This window comes from Protobothrops mucrosquamatus, unplaced genomic scaffold (genome assembly GCF_001527695.2).
Source record: "Protobothrops mucrosquamatus isolate PMUCROS unplaced genomic scaffold, P.Mucros_1.0 scaffold2931, whole genome shotgun sequence".
Lineage (NCBI taxonomy): Eukaryota > Metazoa > Chordata > Lepidosauria > Squamata > Viperidae > Protobothrops > Protobothrops mucrosquamatus.
In genome coordinates this window covers 53555-74946 of record NW_015388956.1, presented here as the reverse complement: position 1 = coordinate 74946, position 21392 = coordinate 53555, and the positions used below count along the sequence as shown (strand labels likewise).

The 21392-nt window shown below is 37.1% G+C and overlaps 1 protein-coding gene across 1 annotated transcript in view; it reads right to left on the bottom strand.

Moving 5' to 3' along the window:
* Positions 1-21392, bottom strand: part of LOC107296677 (splicing factor, arginine/serine-rich 19-like) — an 80091-nt gene that overhangs the window by 23326 nt on the left and 35373 nt on the right. Inside the window, 3 exon segments of the mRNA XM_015826024.1 lie at positions 9363-9373; positions 12119-12246; positions 16197-16263. Of these exon segments, the coding sequence (XP_015681510.1) occupies positions 9363-9373; positions 12119-12246; positions 16197-16263 (206 nt within the window).

Genomic DNA, 21392 nt, shown 5'->3' with positions numbered 1-21392 from the left:
AGCCCAATTCTGCCTACGATGGGAGACTGGAGATTGAAAGTTTCGTATCTTGCTGAAATGGCAAAGATTTCGGCTTACCTGAAGAACCATTCGAATGAACAATTTTTATCAATATGGAGAAGATGGATTGTTTATATTCAAAAGAAACACAGAGTGGTAGAATATAATTTAGGTTTCTAGATTTTTTTATGTTTGTTTATTTCTATCTTTTTTTGTAGATTAAGATATTTTGTGGAGTTAGAGATATTAGTATTTGTTTACTTTTATACGAATATTATCCTGGGATTAGGTTTGGGAAGTTCTGGGGGGGGTGGGGGGTTATTGATTGTTTATTGTGTTTATGTATGACTGTTTTTTTATGATGGGAAAAATAAATAAAAAATTTTCAAAAAAAAAAAAATCAATCAGTCAATTTCAACTTCTCGCGGGAAAAAAAAAGATCTTGCAAAGTTGGAATTGATTGATTGAACTTTTTAGTCCCACACAGTCTGCCGTTACCACCGCAGTCACGCCTACCCAATGGGCCACACCCCTCAATTGGCCACACCCAGCCAATGGGCCACGCCCACCCGGCACCCAACGATGCATAAGTGGGTTTTGGGTTGCAGTTTGGGCACTCGGTCTCTAAAAGGTTCGCCATCACTGCCCTAGGGGGTCTACCGGCGAAGGAAACTCCGGACGGCCTGGAGAGAAGTTTCCAGGCACGACCGGCGGCGTCGCGTTCCGAAACCGGAAGTTTCGACACACAGAATCCTTTGTTCTGTAGTGCCAAGACTGCAAACAGGAACATATATACTGCTCACAAAAATAAAGGGAACATTTTAACATGGAACTGAAGGAGTTTGCGTTCCCTTTATTTTTGTGAGCAGTATACATTACTCTGGACAAAGTTAGCAAGGACAGCATTTTATAACTTTTACCAGAGAGCGGAATCAATTTACATCTGCTGGCTTTAAAAGCTGCAGCGTTTCTTTTTCTTGTGCAGACTTCATAGCCATCATCCACATCATTGTCATCTCACTGATGTGGTAGTGTAGAGCTGCCTTTAACAATGCACATAGACTAAGACAACTATTTATCACTCCACCAACCTGGTATCTTCACTGACTTCTACAGATGCATAAGCATAATTCAGATATTTTGACCTTGTGTACTTCAGAACTGTCTCCTTCCACCATCATATCTGCTTCTGATAAGAATGTGGTACCTCTTCACGATCAGGATTTGCAGCCAATAGCATCCTGGAACATTTATCCTAAATAGGATACAGCTAGAGATAACTGGCTGGAATCTGCCACTCCTTCAGATCCAAGAAAGCAAGAGGCAATGGAGGCTGCTAGAGTGAGGATGCAATGAGCACCTGAACAGTTAACAGCTGGCAGAATCAGAACTTCCCCAACAGAGTAATAAGGCAATACCTGGTTTGCAGGTTTATGTCAACCTTCCAGCTTCCTTGTGTTGTTTGCAACAGGCAACTGAACATCTTATGAAATTCAACTCCAGATCTGCATATCAGGACTTGAGATTGCCTCTTGCTTACTCTCCCATCAGATCGGTGTTTTTTAAAGTTGGCATCTTTAAGATGTGTGGACTTCAACTCCCAGAATTCCCCAGCAAGCATGAGAGTTCAAGTCCACACAACTTAAAGATGCCTACTTTGAAAAACACTGCTTTAGAGCATGCTGCTGCCGCCGCCACCACCAAAGAAATGACAAGAACTGGTTACAAAGAACAGTGTACTCAACTGTAAGAGGGTCCTGATCTCAGATTTTCTTAACCAGTTTCTCTTGGCTTTTCCTCAAACTGATGTTAAATCAGCTACACTAATTACTTAAGAGTGATTTATGAAGACTGTGGTCATAAAAACCAATTGTAAGCAACCCTAAAGTAAGTTCCATCGTAACATGGGAGAGTCATTCCAGCAAATCAACATTTCCAGCTATATCTTCTTCAGAAGTAGTTGACTAGAATGCCTCCACAAGTCCCAATTCTAAAAAGCTATCAAAATAGAGGGCTCATCAGAAGCAGATGTAATACCCATATTCTTAACCTAATCAGGATGAACACCTTAAAGGGAAGAGAAATGACCCAGATGTTTCAAGCTGTAATTCCCATATGCCAACAGTTAGAAACTCTGAAATTAGCAATCCAAAGCATATGGAAGGCATTAAATTGTGAGCATCTTTCCTAAACAATTTTTAAATAGTATAATACATCTGAAGAACAATGTTGGTTATGCATCTCAGGGCATATCTAAGAGGTGTTTCAGTGTTTTTCTTTTCTTTTTTTTTGAAAAGTTTTATTAATTTTTAAAGGGTGGGTAGAATGGGGTCAGGGTTAGGATTGGGGTTTAGGTTAGGGTTGGGGTCAGGGTTGGGGCTGGGGTTTCCCCAGGTAACATTTTCGATGTTTAGCAAACAGCATATTGTCTGGGTACATATATTTAAACAACAATAGTAGATATAGTAATAGGTGATAATAAATATGGTTAACTATCTTAGACAATATTAACTAATCACTCCATAGCGTCCTTCTTCCTAGTATGTATTCAAAATTACATATTACATTCCTTTCTCTCTGAGTCATTTTTCTAGTCATTGATAAAAATTATCCCATGTTCTAAAGTAAACTGAATTTTCTTTCTCTTTAATCTCTAAAGTCAATCTATCCATTTCTGCGCACTCTAGAATTTTTTTAATTAATACTTCTTCAGTTGGTAAGTTTTCATTTTTCCAATATTGGGCAAATACAATTCTTGCTGCTGTTAATACATGTAATATTAGATATCCGCTCTCCTTCTTGTAGTTAGCTCCTGTTATTCCTAGCACAAACAATTCTGGTTTAAAGTCTATTTGTTTTTTAGTCATCTTCTCCAACCATGAATGTATTTTAACCCAAAAACTTTTTGCTTTAGGGCATGTCCACCAGATATGGTAATAAGTACCTGGCCTTTGTTTACATTTCCAACAATTATTTGGGGTATTTTTAAACATTTTCGCTAGTCTCACTGGTGTCATATGCCATCTGTAAAACATTTTGTACAAGTTTTCTTTATATGTCACAGCTTTAGTTAGTTTAATATTTCCATCCCATAGTTTTTGCCACTCTTCTAACTCTATAGTGTATCCAAAGTTCTTTGCCCATGTTATCATTGTTTCTTTTACTTGTTCTTCTTCCATCTTTAGATTTAGCAGAAATCTATAAAGTTTCTTAATCAACTTATCATCTGTCTTTAACAATACTTGATCAAATTCTGTCAGTTCTTTATAAAATCCCGTTGTTTTCACATCTTTTTCATATCTCGTTTGAATTTGCATGTATGGCCACCATGCTAAATCAATACCTTGTTGTTGTAGATCTTGTCTATGTTTCAGTTTCCCTTCATTATCCAGAATATCTTTATAGGTCACAACTTTATCATAGTTAATTAAGTTTGGGTAAGCAAAAGCTTCCATTGTTGAAAGCCATTCAGGTATCTTAATGTAATTTTTTTCTTTTATTTTTTCCCATTCTAGAAGAAGTGCATTCCTTATAAAATGGTTTTGAAAGTATCTATGTATTTTATTCTTTCCGTACCACAGAAAGGCATGCCAACCAATCTGCAGGTCATGCCCCTCCAGGTACAATAGTCTTTTATCTCTAAGCATTATCCATTCTTTAAGCCATGTTAAGATAGTTGCTTGATAGTACAACCTCCAGTCTGGGAGTCCAAATCCTCCACTATCTTGAGCTTCTTGTAGCATTTTCACTTTAATTCGGGCTTTCTTCCCTTGCCAGATAAATTTCAATATTATTGCGTTCAGTTCATCAAAAAAAGCTTTTCTCAGTCTTACAGAAATCGTTTGAAATAAGAAGAGTATTTTTGGTAAAATATTCATTTTCACTGTAGCTATTCTCCCCAACATTGACAACTGAAGGTTTTTCCACTTTTCCAAGTCCAATTTTATTTGTTTTAACAATCGTGTATCTTCTTTGACTGTTACACATCTTGCTGTTAGATTCCCAAGTACTTAACTTTTTTAACTATTTGAAGATTTTTTTTTTGTGAATTGGCTTTTCAGTTTTTCTGTTAAATTCTTTGTCAACACTTTAGTATTTTCTCTATTTATTCTCAGACCTGCCACTTCTCCATATTTTTTTATTTTCTCCAGCAATTTAGTGCTTGTTTCAAGTGGCTCTTCCAGTATAAAAACTAAAACGTCCGCCCATTGGGTGGGCGTGGCCCATTGGGTGGGCGTGGCCCATTGGGTGGGCGTGGCTGCGGTGGTAACGGCAGACTGGGTGGGACTAAAAAGTTCACTCAATCAATTCCAACTTTGATTTTTTTTCCCGTGAGAAGTTGAAATTGACTTGATTGATTGAACCTTTTTTTTTTTGCACACGGCGGAGGAGGCCTAGAGCAAAAAGGTTTTATAAAACCCAGCTGAAGGCCTAGGACTGGGGTGACGGCGCGCATGCCCCCAGAGAGGGCTCTGAGTGCCGCCTCTGGCACCCGTGCCATAGGTTCGCCACCACTGCTCTAGCATATCAAGAATCATTCTCAAGTTATTTTTTATCTGTCTTTTAGGCAAAAAGCCATTTTGGTCTGTGTGTATAAATTCGATCAGAAATTTTTAAATTCTTTCTGCCATTATTGAGGCAAAAATTTTATAGTCTACATTCAATAATGATATTGGTCTGACTTCCGGTGGTGACGTGGAGGTGGTGCAGGGGAAAGAGGACAGTCTCCGTCCTCCAACTCTGATTTTTTCAAGTTTGGAGACCCTTTGGGGGCACTGAGAGTCTGGAGGGCTACGTGCAAAAAGGGTGAAGCCTTGGGGAGTAGTGAGGTGAGAGGCAATCACCCACTACGATGGAGGAAAACCCTTAAATCCAACTTGAAAACTTCGGCTATCAATAGATGGCGGATCCGAGGCCTCGACTAACCATAAAGAATGCGGAAGCAAGATATACTTAATAGACTATGTCATTGAGTGAGTTAAAAAAATTATGAAAATATTCCAAAATAATAGAAAAGTCTAAAAGATTTACTTGTCTGTTAGCTCTGGTGTTGTAAGGAAGCTCAGTTGGAGAGGGAATCCTCAGCGCAAGCGGCGACCCGGCGGGAAGAGCTGTGAGTCAGCAATTAATATAGCCAGAGGATTAACAGGAGTGAGACAAAAGAAAGAAAGGGTAAACGTTATAGCACAGAACGAAGAAGGTGAAAGATTGTGGAAGGAGAGGTTGGGAAACGAAAGACAGAGACGGAGGAGACGGCGAAGCGACTAGGAAGAGAGAAACGAAAGAAGATGTTTGGCAGGCTGACAGCCGGAACGGCGAGAAAATGGCGATCTGAGAAGGATGGAAGAGTAGCGAGTCGTAGGAGATCAGAGAAAGCCAGATCGGAGGAGAAAGGAGGAAAGAGACGGCGAGAGGACGTGCCACGGTGGTGAAAGTGACAAGAACAGATAGATGGACAGACGGTCGATAGAGAGATGGCGTGTCAAATTCGGAGAGGAGATAGTTTCTGACGTGCGGAAGGTTTGGAAAGTGAAGGAATTGGTGAGAGGACGTAATACGGAGGCGAAAGCCACAGGAAGGGATAGAAACTTGAAATCCTAGAGAGACTGTATAGCACGTTATAGAAGATTGGAGAAAGTGAGGCTGGAAGAGAACGGAGGTGGTAAACTAGGAAGTGCGGAAAGTTTGGAAAGTGAAGGAGACGGTGAGAGGACGTGATTCGGCAGTGATAGACAATGGATATATGGACAAACGGTTGATGATATAGGTTAGGAGAGAAAATTTGGATTCCTAGAGAGATTGGGTGTTAAGTAAGAAAGAGAAAAGAAAGTGAAGAAGGTTAGGGAAGGAGAAGAGAGGTCTAGGAGCACAGTGAAAGTAGATCGAGATCTAGGAAAGGAGAGAAAGAAGAATTGTAAGTTTAGAATAAAAGTGTAAAGTTAGAAAGGTTGCTGGCTAAATCATATCATATTCCTAGATACTAAGAATAGAAAGCAGTTGATAAATAAGAAATTAAGATGACAACACTGAGAACAGGGAAAAAAACAATGTCAAGTTTAGCACTGACACCTTCATCTCCTCCTAGACAGAGAACAATAGAGGGAATGTTGGGGACAGAGAAGCAAAATGTATTATCAAATATGCAAAGCATGCAAACAACATTATTAACTATTCAAGAAACAATGTTAAAGATGCAGGAGACAATGTCAAAAAACCATATTGAAATGAGAGGGGATATGAATAAATTAGATAATAAGATTGAAACAATACAACAAACAATTGAGAAAATGAAGCAAGAATATTGACAGTAGAAGTAGGATTGGATAAAATAGGGAAAAAAGTCGACACAGTAGATAAAAAATTGATGGGAACTAACAAAAAATGGGAAGAATTGATTATACATCTGGAAATGGACAGGGCGGCGTTTTACTTAAGATTTCAAAACGTGGTGGAGGATAAGGAAGAGGATTTGGGCACCATTATGGTAGAGTTGATAGCAGAGGCTCTACAAAGAGATAAACAAGAAATATTGCCAGAAATAGATGAGGTGTACCGAATCCACACAAATTATGCTCGAAGGAATAAACTACCACGTGAGATACATATAAGATTCGCCAGAAAAAAAATTAGAGACCTAATATACAGGATTACAAGGGAAGATCCAATAATTTACAAAGGCATAGAAATTCAAACATTAAAACAAATTCCAAAGAAAGTGAGGGAACAGAGAAGAGACTACAGATTTCTCAGTGCACATCTTATTAAAAAAAACATTCCATTTAGATGGTTAATCCCCGAGGGGATGCTGATAACATGGCAGGAGAGAAGGATTAAAACTGATAGCCTGGACAAGGCAAGAGAATGTTATGAACAACTAGAAGGGGAAGAAGAAGAGAATAGTAGTAGGGAAGAATTAGAATTAGATTCTAAAAGTCAGGAAGATCAGCAACTAGAGTTAAAAGAGAGAAGGAGATAGAAAGTAAGGAGGTAAAAAGACAAAGGAAAGAAAGAGGAACAGGTTTGAGAGCAAGACAAACTCAGAAGTAAAATAATGGATGAGAAGATTAGATTAGTATCAATTAACGTCAATGGCCTAAATGCACCAGCTAAAAGAAAACAAATATTAACTAAATTAGTCAAACAAGGTGTAGACATAGTATGTCTACAAGAAGTACACATAAAAAAGCAACACAGAAAATATCTGGAATTTCCAAAATTAGGAGAATTATATACATCACTAATGGAACAAAAACAGAGAGGAATAGCAGTTTATATTAGAAAAGGAATTAGAGCCAATTTAAAATATCAAGATACAGAGGGAAGGGTACTAATAATAGAACTACAAATGGAACAGAAATCATGGTTATTGGTGACAATTTATGCTCCAAATGAAAATCAAAAAGAATTTTATAAAGATCTACACGAAAAACTTATAGAAATTGGACAAGGAAACATCTGTATAATAGGAAATTATAATGCGATAGTGGATGTAAAAATGGATTATATTAGCAATATGAAAAATAAAAAGAAGCGGAAAACACTACCAAAAACATTTTTTGAGATGGCACATGAATTTAATCTATTTGACCAATGGAGGAAACAGAATCCCATAAAAAAGGAATATACCTTTTTTTCAAATCCACACAAATTGTGGTCTAGGTTGGATATGGCATGGATGAACGGGGAAATAGGACAAGAAGTGGAGACAATAGAAATAATGCCAAATATATGGGCAGACCATAATCCTTTGAAAATAGTGTGGACAGGTCAGAAAAAAGCAAAGAGAAGGTGGACACTTAATACCCAAATTTTAAAGGAAAGAGATTTCACTGTAAAGATTAAAAAAGAAATGGAATTATTTTTTAAAGAGAATACAAAACAACATCATTACAAATTATATGGGATACTGCCAAAGCATATCTGACAGGTATAGCAATAGCATATACAGCTAGGAAAAATAAGGTGAAAAGGCAGACACAAAATATACTTCTGGAAGAGATTAAAAAAATTAGAATCCAAATTACAACGGGAGCCACAAGATGAAATGATTAAAGAGGAAATGACTTTGGCCAAACATAAATTAAATATAGTAGAACAAGAGGAATTGGCAAGAGAACTGAAAGTAACTAAACAAAATTTTTTCGAACATGCAAATAAACCTGGGAGGTGGCTTGCTTACAAATTAAAAAAAGAGAAGGAAAAAAAGATTTATTCAGGAACTACAGGACAAAAATGGAGAGTTGCAATATAAAATAGACGAAAAGAAAAAAATAATTCAGAAATACTTTTGAGTTGCTATATAAAAAAGAGGAAACAGAGGAGGAGAATATAAAACAATATCTAAAAGCTAATGGTCTCCCGGAATTAAAAAAAGGACAAAGAGAATTATTGAATAAAAAAATAACAGCAATGGAACTAAAAATGGCAGTACAAAAACAAAAAAATAATAAAGCCCCGGGGCCAGATGGTCTACCAGGGGAAGTATATAAGACTCTTTATGAAGACCTGGAAATGATATTATTAGAAATATATAATGATGTATTGGAGAAAGCCAAATTACCAGACTCCTGGACAGAAGCCAACATAACTCTTATTCCAAAAGAAGATACGGATCCTAAACAAATAAAAAATTATAGACCAATCTCGTTGTTGAATTCGGATTATAACATTTTTACTACAATAGTGGCGGAACGACTAAAAATAATATTAAATCAAATAATACATTCGGATCAAAATGGTTTTTTACCTACCAGACAAATTAGGAACAACACGAGAACGGTGTTAAATGTCCTGGAATATTATGAAGCACACCCCGAAAAACAGGTTGCATTAGTATTTTTAGATGCTCAGAAGGCATTTGATAACCTTAATTGGCAGTTTATGTTCCAACAGATAGAAGATACGAAATTTGGAGAGAAGTTTGAACAAATGATAAAGTCAATATACAAAATACAAAAGGCTAGAGTAATAATAAATGGGGAGAATACAGAGAAGGTAGAAATTAATAAAGGAGTAAGACAGGGATGTCCAATGTCACCTCTACTTTTTATTCTAACGTTAGAAGTGCTATTAACTCGAATTAGAAACAACAAAGAGATAAAAGGACTAAAGGTTAAAACAGAAGAATACAAGACACAGGCATTTGCAGACGATTTGGTGTTTTTTATAGAGGAACCATTAGAAAGAGGTAATGTTCTAATGAATGAAATAGAAAAATATGGAATGGTGGCGGGACTAAAAATAAACAAAGAAAAGACTAAAATATTAGTAAAAAATTTAACTGAAAAACAAAAAAAGGGATTAGAAGAAAATTTGGAGTTGCAAATTGTAAAAAAGATTAAATATTTAGGAATTTGGCTCACCATAAGATGTTCTTCAATAAAAGAAGATAATTATAAAAAAATTGATACAACAAATACAAAAAGAATTAGAGATTTGGGGGAAATTACAACTAACATTGTTAGGAAGGATTTCGGTGATTAAAATGAATATTCTACCAAAATTATTATATCTATTTCAGACAACTCCAATAAAATTGGGGAAAAACTTTGACGAATTAAACAAAATGATTAATAAATTTATATGGTTAGGTAAAAAAGCACGAATAAATAAATTACAGGACAGTAGAAGTAGAGGTGGCCTTGGGCTCCCAAAATGGGAAATCTATTACCAAGCAGCGGGGTTGCTTTGGATCAGTGATTGGATAAACTTAGAAAACAAAAGGGTTCTAACAATTGAAGGTCATGATTTACAGGCTGGATGGCATGCGTTTTTATGGGGAAAAGATCAGAAATCCCACACATACTTTTACCGGCATCAGATAAGGGATGCATTAATTTGGACATGGGAAAAAGTAAAAAAAAAATATTATACGAAAATTCCAATTTGGATCTCACCAATGGAGGCAATGATTCACCCAAACACGCTGGATAAAACAAAGATGATAAGGTACAAAGAATTATTAGATAACCAAGGGAAGCTAAGATCAAGAGATGAATTAAAAGAACAGGGAATAACTACTAATTGGTGGCCATATATACAGATACAATCAAAATATAGCAAAGACATGGAAGAGTATGGAATAAGTCGGATACCACAGCAATTGGACAAAATACTGACAAACAAGGGAGGAAAATTTCTAACAAAAACCTATAAACTCTTATTAGAAGTTGAACTGGCAGAAGAAATAGTAAAGGGTCCAATGATAGCATGGGCACGAAATATAGGCAGAAATATAGAATTAGATGAATGGGAAAGAATATGGAACAGAAATTACAAATTAACGATGTCAACTGCATACAAAGAAAACCAATATAAAATGTTCTACAGATGGCATTTAGCACTGGCGAGATTGGCCAAGATTTACAAAAATATGAATCCGGATTGTTGGAAATGCAAAAATAAAGAGGGAACATTTTACCATATGTGGTGGCAATGCCCCAAAGCAAAGACCTATTGGGAGCAGATAAGGAGATGGATACAGGAAATAACAAAACAACAAATTGAACTTAAACCCAAAATATTTCTATTAGGTATAATCAATCCAAAAATGGGGAAAAAAAATCAATACATCATTATACATATAATAACTGCAGCACGCATTGCATATGCGCAATGCTGGAAAAGGGAAAACATACCAACAAATGCAATGATTATACGCAAGATATTAGATTGTGCTGAGATGAACAAATTTACCTTAGAAATAAAGGACAAAGAAGTTACAGAATTTTATGAGATATGGGACATGTATTATAAATGGTTAGAATTGAGGAATAAAAAAGTATGAGAAGTAATGTAAATAAATGTAAATAAATGCAAGAGATATAGGACATAGTACTGTTAAGAAAAAAGAAAAAATGTACTTTGTATTTTGTTGTTTGTAAAGAGAAAAAGGAAAAATAAAAATTAAATAATAATAATGATATTGGTCTATAATTTTTTATTTGTGTCAGATCAGTATCTTCTTTAGGTATTAGAGTAATATTAGCTTCTGTCCACGTCTTTGGTATTTTAGCCTCGAATAGAATTTCATTGCACAGTTCTTTCAAAATCGGACTTAGTACATCCTGTAGTGATGTATAAAATTCTGCAGGCAGTCCATCTGGGCCCGGCGTCTTATCCTTTTTTTGCCTTTTTATGGCTTCTATAGTCTCCATCACTGATATTTTTCCATTTAATATATTTCGAATATTCTCCGGAATTTTTGGTAAGTCTGCTTTTTTTAAGTACTGCTGTATTTTTTCTTTGGTGATTTCCTCTACCTTGTAAAGTAACTCATAATAGTCTTTAATAATTTTTTTCATTGCATCATTTTGGAACTGTAGTTCTCCTTTTAAATCTTGTAGTTTATCATTTTTTTTCTTTTTCTTTTTTCAGTCTATATGCTAGCCATCTCCCCGGCTTATTGGCATTTTTGAAGAAATTCTGTTTAGCCCGTTTAATCTGTTGAGCCATTAGTTCCATCTTGGCCAGATTTAATTTATGTTTTATTATCTCCATTTGTTTCTTAAGTATTTTCTTTTGTGGATCTATTTGTAGTTCTGATTCCATCTTTCTGAGTTCTTCTCTCAGCTTTAACTGTAGTTGTTTCTTTTCTTTATTCTTTTTAGCAATGTAAGTTATAGCCACCCCTCTAAAATATGCTTTAGCCGTGTCCCATACATTTTGAAGCGATGTTTCTTCCTTATTTATTTTTTTAAAAAAATCCATTTCCTTTGTCGCTAATTGTAGAAATTATTTTTCTTTCAATATAGATTTATTCAGGGACCATCTTGGCTTTACTTGTCAGAAGCCCCCATCCTAGGAAGTTTGCAAATGACAATCATGTGACCCCGGGACACTGCAACCATCATAAATGCATGTTAGTTTTCAAGTGATCAAATTCTGATCACATGACCGCAGGGATGCTGCAATGGTCATAAGTGTGAGGACTAGTCGTAAGCCACTTTTTTCAGTGCCATTGAAACTTTGAACGGTCATGAAATGAATGGTCATAAGTCGAGGACTACCTGTAGTTTAGTACAATGATTGGCACTTGTAAAGATCTTCAGTTAGGCATGTTTGCTCACCAATATTTTCTACATCAGAATAGGAACAATCATGAGAGATCTCAACATACCTCACCCACTGGGCCATTTCTATTGTAGGCCTGGGCAGAGTCCTCAGTTCCCAGGCAACTTCCTCCAAAACTTTCAGTTCTAGAATTCCAACACCATTTACTTTGACTTATGTACTTGCATTCTGTATCTGAAAACAACAAACAGGTATTTATGTTTTATAACCTACTATAGACTTAAAATAATATACTGTACAATTCCAAATAATGCCTGCATATGAAGAATATCAATGGAAGTCTGGTGTTGCATAGTTTATAAATCAGCTGGCTTCAGATGTTCACAAGCGTCTTCCTTTTAGTTTAATTTTTTTAAAGAATATGTACAGGTAGTCCTCAACTTACAACAGTTCATTTAGTGACCGTTCGAAGTTACAATGGCACTGAAAAAAGTGACTTATGACCATTTTTCACATGACCATTGCAGCAGCCCAATGGTCACAAATTCAGATGCTTGGCAACTGACTCATATTTATGATGGTTGCAGTGTCCTGGGGTCATGTGATACCCTACTGAGACATTCTGACAAGCAAAGTCAATGGGGAAGCCCGATTCACTTAACTGTGTTACTAACTTAACACCTGCAGTGATTCACTTAACAACCGTCACAAGAAAGGTCATAAAATGGGGGCAAACTCACTTAACTGTCCCGCTTAGCAACATACATTTTGGGCTGAATTGTGGTCGTAAGTAGAGGACTACTTGTATACCAAGATTGCTTAACAACAAATTAGTTATACCTAATTTTTCAGTGACCTTTAAGTCACCATAACAGCTATGGCCCAATATTTTCAGAAACCCCAAATCTATGCAGTCACAAACTTGCATTTTGCCATCTGCAATATAGAAAAAGGTAGTGTTTTATGTAAACATTGTAAAGTGGCACATGGGGAATGCTTTGAGAATGCAGTGAAAGTGTTATAAAAATGATTACAGAGCTGCTGACTGGAGTCCATCTCAATCAGCCTGGCATGTTTTTTTTCAAAGCCTTAACAGAATAACAGAGTTGGAAGGGACCTTGGAGGTTTTCCAGTCCAACCCCTGCTCAAGCAGGAGACCCTATATCATTCCAGACAAGTGACTGTCCAGTCTCTTTTTAAAAGCCTACAGTGATGGAGCACCCACAACTTCTGAAGGCACGCCATTCCACTTGTTAATTGTTCTCACTGCTAGGAAATTTCTTGTTAGTTCTAGGTTGCTTCTCTCGATTAGTTTCCATCGTTTTTCTTGCCTTCTGGTGCTTTGGAAAATAGGTTGACCCCCCTCTTTGTGGCAGCCCCTCAAATATTGGAACACTGCTATCATGTCACCCCTAGTCCTTCGTTTCACTATACTATACAAACCCAATTCCTGCAACCGTTCATGTTTTAGCCTCCAGGCCCCTAATCAACTTTGTTGCTCTTTTCCGCACTCTTTCCAGAGACTCTACATCTTTTTTATAATATGATGACCAAAACTGGATGCAGTATTCTAAGTGTGGTCTTACTAAGGCTTTATAAAGTGGTACTAATACTTCACGTGATCTTGATTCTATCCCCATTAATGCATCCTAGGATTGCATTGGCTTTTTTGGCTGCTGCCATGCACTGCTGATGCATGTTTTAAGTGATCGTCCACTAGGACTTCAAGATCCCTCTCAGTTACTGCTGTTGAGCCAGGTTTCACCTAATGTGTACCTGTACATTTGGTTTTTCTTGCGTAAGTGTACTTTTCTCTACATTGAATTTCATTTTGTTAGATAGTGCCCAGTGTTCAAGTCTGTCAAGATCCATCTGGATCTTGAGCCTATCTTCTGGGCTGTTGGCTATTCTTGCCAGTTTAGTGTCGTCTACAAATTTGATGAGTTCCCCTTCTATTACCTCATCTAAACTGTTTATGAAGATGTTGAAGACTACTGGGCCTAAAACATTACCTTGGGGTACCCCACTGCTTCCTTCCTTCCATGTAGATGTAGTTCCATTGAGTGAGATTTGTCAGCCAGTTACAAATCCATCTGGTGGTGATGCTGTCTATCCCACACTTTTTTAGCTTACCAAGAAGTAGGTTGTGGTCTACTTTGTCAAATGCCTTACTGAAATCCAAGTATACTATGTCCACAGCATTTTGCTGGTCCACTAATTTACTCACCTTGTCAAAGAATGAAATAAGATTTGTTTGGCATGATCTGTTTTTGACAAACCCGTGTTGGCTTCTGGTTATAACTTTGCTTGCTTCTAGATCAGGGCTTTTCAACCTTTTCACCCATTGTACCACTTTTAGGATATGGCAACATCCGAGTACCACCAGTCGCCTAGCAAGGTGTCAAAAACCTGATGACCCCCCCCCAAAAGTAAAAAAGTGATGAAGTACAGGTAGTCCTCGACTTACAACAGTTTGCTTAGTGACTGTTCAAAGTTACAATGGCACTGAAAAAAGTGCCCAAGCCACAGCCGAGCAAGACACCTGCCTACCCACCCGGCGGCGCTCTTCCTCCTGTCCGAGGTTTTCATTCTTGTGAGCATTTCTGTTGAGGATTGGCAGCGGGGATGGGTTGTGGGGGTATTCGGTTTTTATTCCCCCCGTCTGCTGGGTGGTTGCAGCAGGTTTTGGTCACTTCACATGACCCTGGGACACTGTGACCGTCATAAATATGAATCAGTTGCCAAGCATCTGAATGTAAATCACAAGACCCTGGAGATGCTGCAACATTCTAGCTGATTGGCGCTTCTTCTGGGCTCAGCAGAAGTGCCAGGATCAGCACCGAGCTCCAGCTGGAGCCTGGCGCTGATCCTGGCGCTTCCGCTGAGCCTTGACAGCCCTGCAGCTCCAGCCATCTCTGGCTCAGGCTTGTGCGGTGCTACCATCGGTTCAGCTCATTCCCCTCCCCCACTATCACTTTTCTAGGATAGTCGCGTACCACCTGCCAGGTGCCAATGTACCACAGGTGGTACCCGTACCACTGGTTGAAAAGCCTTGTTCTAGATGTTTGCAGATCTGTTGCTTATCTTTTCCAGGATCTTCCCAGGTATTAATGTCAGGCTGATTAGTCTGTAGTTTCCTGGATCTGTTTTTTTTTCCTTTTTTGAAGATGGGAACCACATCAGCTCTTTTTCAGTCCTCTGGTAGTTTCCCAGTGCTCCAGGATCTTTGAAAGATATGGTTCAATGGTTCCAAGATGACATCTGTCAGCTCCTTCAGAACTCTGGGATGTAATCAGTCAGGTCCAGGTAATTTGAACTTGTCTAGACCGGACAGGTGTTCTCTTACCATTTTCTTGCCTATTTTAATTTGTATTCCTAGTCTGTCTTTTATGGTTATGTTTTTGGTAGGTTGGGCTGTATTATCTTTTTGCGTGAAGACAGATGCAAAGGATGAATTAAGTAGCTCTGCTTTCTCTCTAGTGCCCATTACTTCCTTGCCATCTTCTCTCATTAGTGGACCGATTGTTTCCTTGGCTTTTTTCTTGTTTTTTACATGTTGAAAGATACTTTATTATTTTTGACATTTGTTGCAAGTTTTACTTCATTCTGTGCCTTAGCTATCCTGACTTCATCTTTGCAAGTTCATGCTATTTGTTGGTATTCTGCCTTAGTTATGTGTCCTTTTCATTTTTTGTACTTATCCTGTTTGTCTTTCAGTTTATCAGATAGTTCTTTGTGTAATCATGCTGGTTTCTTCTTGGATTTCTTTTCTTTTTCAGTGGTATTAAGCTGGACTGGGCTTTTATAATCATAGTGTAAAATATGATTATAAACATACTGTATGTTCTACTATTTTGATTGTGCATTTGGGAGGTATGATGAAAACATTCTGGAAAAACTGAGAAATGTGGGTACAAACCAAAACAATTTAAAAAAATTCTGAATATCTAGGGTAATGTAGTAATTAAGGTTTTCTAATTTTAAAGACTTATTAAATTTATATAGCTGTCCATCTCATAAATAAGTGATTCTGGGCGGCAAACAAGATATGTACGTCCCTCTAATCTAGGAACTGACAGTTTATGGATGAGACAGCTCTACCTCTATGGCCTTTTATAGTCTAAGGATATTGTAGGTAGACAGCTCTGATGCAGATACCACCCTTCAATCCTGGTTTCTCATACCTTTCTCACTAGTTGGATATTTCAGTTTCCCTGCTAGGCCACTGCCCACAGCCTGCTGCAAGGCGTTCTACGAAGACAGGAGATAGAGACAGTTATCAGCTACTGTGAAACATCAAATGTGACAACTGCCAAAAGATCAGCTAAATATAACCAACAGATTTTTACAGCAAATACTAAACATCTCTACACAGGAAAAATTGTGTAAGAGCCAAGTGCTGAAAGGGACACAAACCTTGTACACAACCACCTCACAAAATAAGTACTGTAAAAGCCATAATATTGGTTGGGAATCTCATTTTTCTTACTAATCTCCTTGTTACACAATTATAAAACAACATCAGCTATTATATTGCAAGAAACTACCAGAGGTTTACGTAAGTATTATAAGGAATGGAACATCATTTTTTAAAAAATGATGCTACCAACAGTTATCAAAAGGAATCTAATGAAGTTAAATCCTTCAAAGCCAGACTTGCAAATTAACATTCATTTGGTTACTACAGGTAATAGGAACTTTGCTCAGGCAACTAAGACTAATCCAAAATTTTCTTTTTTTAGTTTATCTTTGTTCAAACCTGGGTGTTTTACAACTGAACATAAGTCTATTCCCTATGTTCTGTTCAGCGCAAAAGTGAATTCTGGTAGCCATGACACTTGCAGTAGAAATCTTCTGCCTGAATACTGATTTAACTTTGAATTGGGCCTTGTGCCTAATCAAGACACAAAACAGACATCTAACAACATCTAGTGGCTAGAGGTGGAATAAAGGAATAAAGCACTGAATCTTTTTATGTCTGGAGTGAACTTGGCATGAAGCCCAGACATAGATAACAAATTAGACTCTGATCTTCCTGGAAACTTTCCCTTTTGTAGACTGCAGCTGGAAAAAGGAAAAAAATTCTTTGGGTTGTTTTTCTGCATGGTGGAAACTATAAACTACCTTGAAGTAGGCCTGTCTGGATTACAAACATCGATTGACTCACAGCTTTAAGAACTACCTAGAGACAGAAAGAAAATTGACTTTTGGCTACTACTTTTTTGGGAGGTCCTATGGATTACTAACTGGGCCAGCTGGACACTTTGGATTATAAAGGCTGGCTGATTGACAATTTGTGGGTTTTTTGAACAGAAGAGCCTTTGCATTTTTCCTCTTGGATTTGGTGCTGAAAGACACAGGTGGATTACAAATTTCTTTTTTTCTCCTTACTTTTTTCCCCTTCCTTTGGTGATGGACCTATAAGCTGGACTATTGGATTACAAAAGCTATAGATAAAGACTACAAGAACTATTTGGGATGATTTAAAATTCAAATTGGAATTTAAATATTATATTGTGATATTGATTATAAGATTGCTTGCTCTGTATAAGGCTGATAATTAGGGGACATAATAGATTTGATAGAAGAGTTTGAGGGGGGAGCAAAAAAATGAGTGTTCCAAGCTTGACTAAAACAGGCAAGAAACCCACCTCAGCACCATCTTCTGATGCCCCCAGCCCTGTTTACCAGAGATCAATTGAATCAATGCTTCAGCAAGAAAAAACCAGCAATTTTCAGAAGGAAATGCAGGCCACATTACAATTAATACAAGAGGCGATAACCTCGCATAAAGAAGACACAAGAAAAAATCATGATGAGACATAAGACAATTTGGATAAAATAAATGAACAAATTCACAATTTAAATTCACAATTAGAAAATTTTCAGCAAAGGACCACAAAGAATGAACAAAGAATTCAGAAAATAGAAGACAAATCAGAGGAAACTGAGCAAAAGATGGAACAAATAAAAGAAGAAAACCAAAGGCTGATGCAGGCTAATAAAGACTTGGAGGATTCAGTGGCAGTTCTGGAAATGGAGAAGGCATCTTATTTTTTAAGATTTCAGAATATAATGGAAGACAAAGAAGAAGACCTCCCAGATCTGATGATAGAGCTGCTAGCAGAAGTGTTGGAAATTGGGAGACAGGAAATGGAAGGATAGACCAAATGTTTAGAGTCAATTCAAGCTATGCCAGGAGAAACAGACTTCCCTGAGAGGTACATGTTAGATTTGTGAAAAAATCAACAAGAGACGAGATATTGAGAAAAGTGGCAGATGACCTATTGCGGTATAAATAAAAGGAAATTGTAGTCTTGAAACAGATTCCTAGAAGGATAAGAGATTCACGAAAAGAATATCATTTTTGACCAAAAAATTAATTGAGAGATACAGAGCTTTCTTTAAAGAACAAAGTTCAGAACTTCAAACAGATAAGGAATGTAGAAAGCAGGGAGAGGCAGTACCAGAAGAGGCAGCTGCATGAAGAGAGGAAGAAGAAATGGAAAATATAGATCAAGAAGAAGGGGCAAAGATAAGAGAACAAAGACAGACAAGAACAACTAGGAGAATAAAACCTAAATATAAGTAAAGAAAATGGAGAAGGAAAACGGGATCCTCTCAATAAATATAAATGGATTGAACTCCACCTCAAAAAGGAAATTTTTTTTACATGATTACAAAAATTAAAAATGGATATAGTCTGCCTCCAAGAAACACATATAAAAAGACAACATTATAAACTTTTGGAATGCTCAAAAATTGGGAAACTCTACTTCTCATTAGCACAACAAAAGAAAAGAGAAGTTTTATATATTAAAGAGACAATGGATTCTAAACAAGTCTATGCAGATGAAGAAGGAAGAATATTAATGGTGGAAATAATGATAAATCAAAAACAGATATTGATGGTAGCAATATATGTACCAAACAACAAACAAGAAGAATTTTACCAAAAACTACATAAGAAAATAGTGGAAACAGAATATCAAAACATTTGCTTATTAGATTTTAATGCAATTGTAGACAGAAAGCTAGACTATAAAAGCAGTAAAACAGGAATAAATATACTACCTAAGGCTTTTTTTAAAATGGCAGAAGAAATCTGTATACAGGATATGTGGAGAGAAAAAAATCCAAAAAAATCTCAGTATACATTTTATTCGAATAGGCACAAATCATGGTCCAGAATTGATATGATATGGTTATCCTCTGAATTAAGAATGAATATACACGAGACTGAGATAGAAACCAATATATGGGCAGATCATAATCCGATAAAGATGACCTGGAGAGGAACAAAGAAAAAACTCAGATGGTCATTGAATCAAGCTTTATTAAAAGAGAAAGAATTTATACAAATAGCAGTAAAGGAAATGGAATTCTTCTTTAAAGAAAATAAAAAAGAAGAGACATCACTTCAAAATGTGTGGGACACGGCCAAAGCATACTTTAGAGCAGGGGTGTCAAACTGCCGGCCCATGGGCCAGATGCGTCATACCGAAACCGTGCCCACCCCAGCTCTGGCAATTGGGAAAAAAATCACAATACGTTGCGGCATGTCACGTGATGTTGCGAGTTTGACACCCCTGCTTTAGAGGCTTAGCTATAACGTATATGGCAAAAAAGAATAAGGAAAAAAACCAACAACAAACAAAGTTAAAGGAATAACTTAAAAAATTGGAATTAGACTTACAAACAGACCCACAAAAGAAAACTTTTAAAAAGCAAATGGAGATAATAAAACACAAATTAAACTTAATAGAAGCTGAAGAAATGGCCCAACAAATTAAAAGGGCAAAACAAAACTTTTTTGAAAATGCTAACAAACCGGGTAGATGGTTAGCCTACAAATTGAAAAAAGGTGAAGAAATTGATAAATAAACTACAAGATGGGAAAGAATGTTTGCAATTTCAAAATGAAACAATAAAATAGTTAAAGAATGTTATGAAGAAATTCCTAAGGAAAAAATAATTCAATATATGGAAAAAGCTAAATTACCAAAAATACCTGAAAATTTAAAAAACATGTTAAATGAAAAAATAACAATGTTGGAATTGACGGAGGCTATAAAAAAAAAATGACAAGACTCCAGGACCAGATGGGTTACCGGCAGAGTTCTATAAATGTCTATAAGACACATTAAGATTACCAATGAAAGAGGTTTGTAATGAGGTATTATCAGAGGCCAAAATACCAAACACCTTGACAGAAGCCAACATTACTCTAATTCCAAAAGAAGACTCAGACCTGACTCAGATAAAGAACTATAGACCAATATAGACCAATTAAACGTGGATTATAAAATTTTTGCTTCAATAATAGCAGAGAGATTGAAAAGATTTTTGACTGAATCTATTCATCCAGATCAAAATGGATTTTTACCTAAGAGACAAATAAAAAACAACTTAAGAATTATTTTGGATACACTGGAATATTATGAAATGCATCCAGGGAAACAAATGGCACTAATTTTCCTAGATGCACAGAAAGCCTTTGATAATGTAAATTGGCAATTTATGATACAACAATTAAACTGTATGGACTTTGGAGAAAAATTTATAAATATAATTAAAACAATATATCTTAGACAAACAGCCAAAGTAATTGTAAATGGAGACTTTACAGAGAATGTTAATATAAAAAAGGTACAAGACAAGGGTGTCCACTCTCTCCATTGCTATTTATACAGGTAGTCCTCGAGTTACGATTGGAATGGAGCCTGCCCATTCCACTTGTAACTCAAAAACTCGTAGAATCTCGTACTTCGAATGAGATCACTCCCTTGCTCATTAAGACGCACATGGCCTGTTAAGTGCACGAGGTATCTCAGGGTGGGGAAGGCCATGGGGGAGGGCCTAGTGATGGAAAAGGCCCTCAAGGCCTCCCCGACCCACTAAGATACCTCATGCTTCCCTCTCTCTTCCTGCTGCGTCAGACTCAACTTGAAAAGTTCCGTCTCCTCTCTGCCGCGGTTTCTGCCTTTGAGGGAGAGTCGATGGAAGCTCCTGGGTGCCCGTAATATCCCTTGAGTTCAGGCACCGATCCTCTTTTGCAGAGAATGGGAGCCTGAACTCTCGCGGTGTTTGCTCCCACCCCCAACTCCTTTCCGCCACTGCCGGAACAATTTTCACCAAGACAGAGACCTGGGGGAAACTGGAAGCTCCGTCTGCATGCAAATGTACGCTTAGAAACAGAGTGCCTCGCTCTTGGTTCCATTTTCGCAGGAAAAAGCCATTTTTCAAGCCCTTTCCTAGCAAAAACAAGCCTCCAGAGTGAGTGCACCTTGCTCTTTGGCTACGTTTTCACAGGAAAAAGCCATTTCTCAAGCCCTTTCCTAGCAAAAACAAGCCTCCGGAGGGAGCGTGCTTGCTCCGGA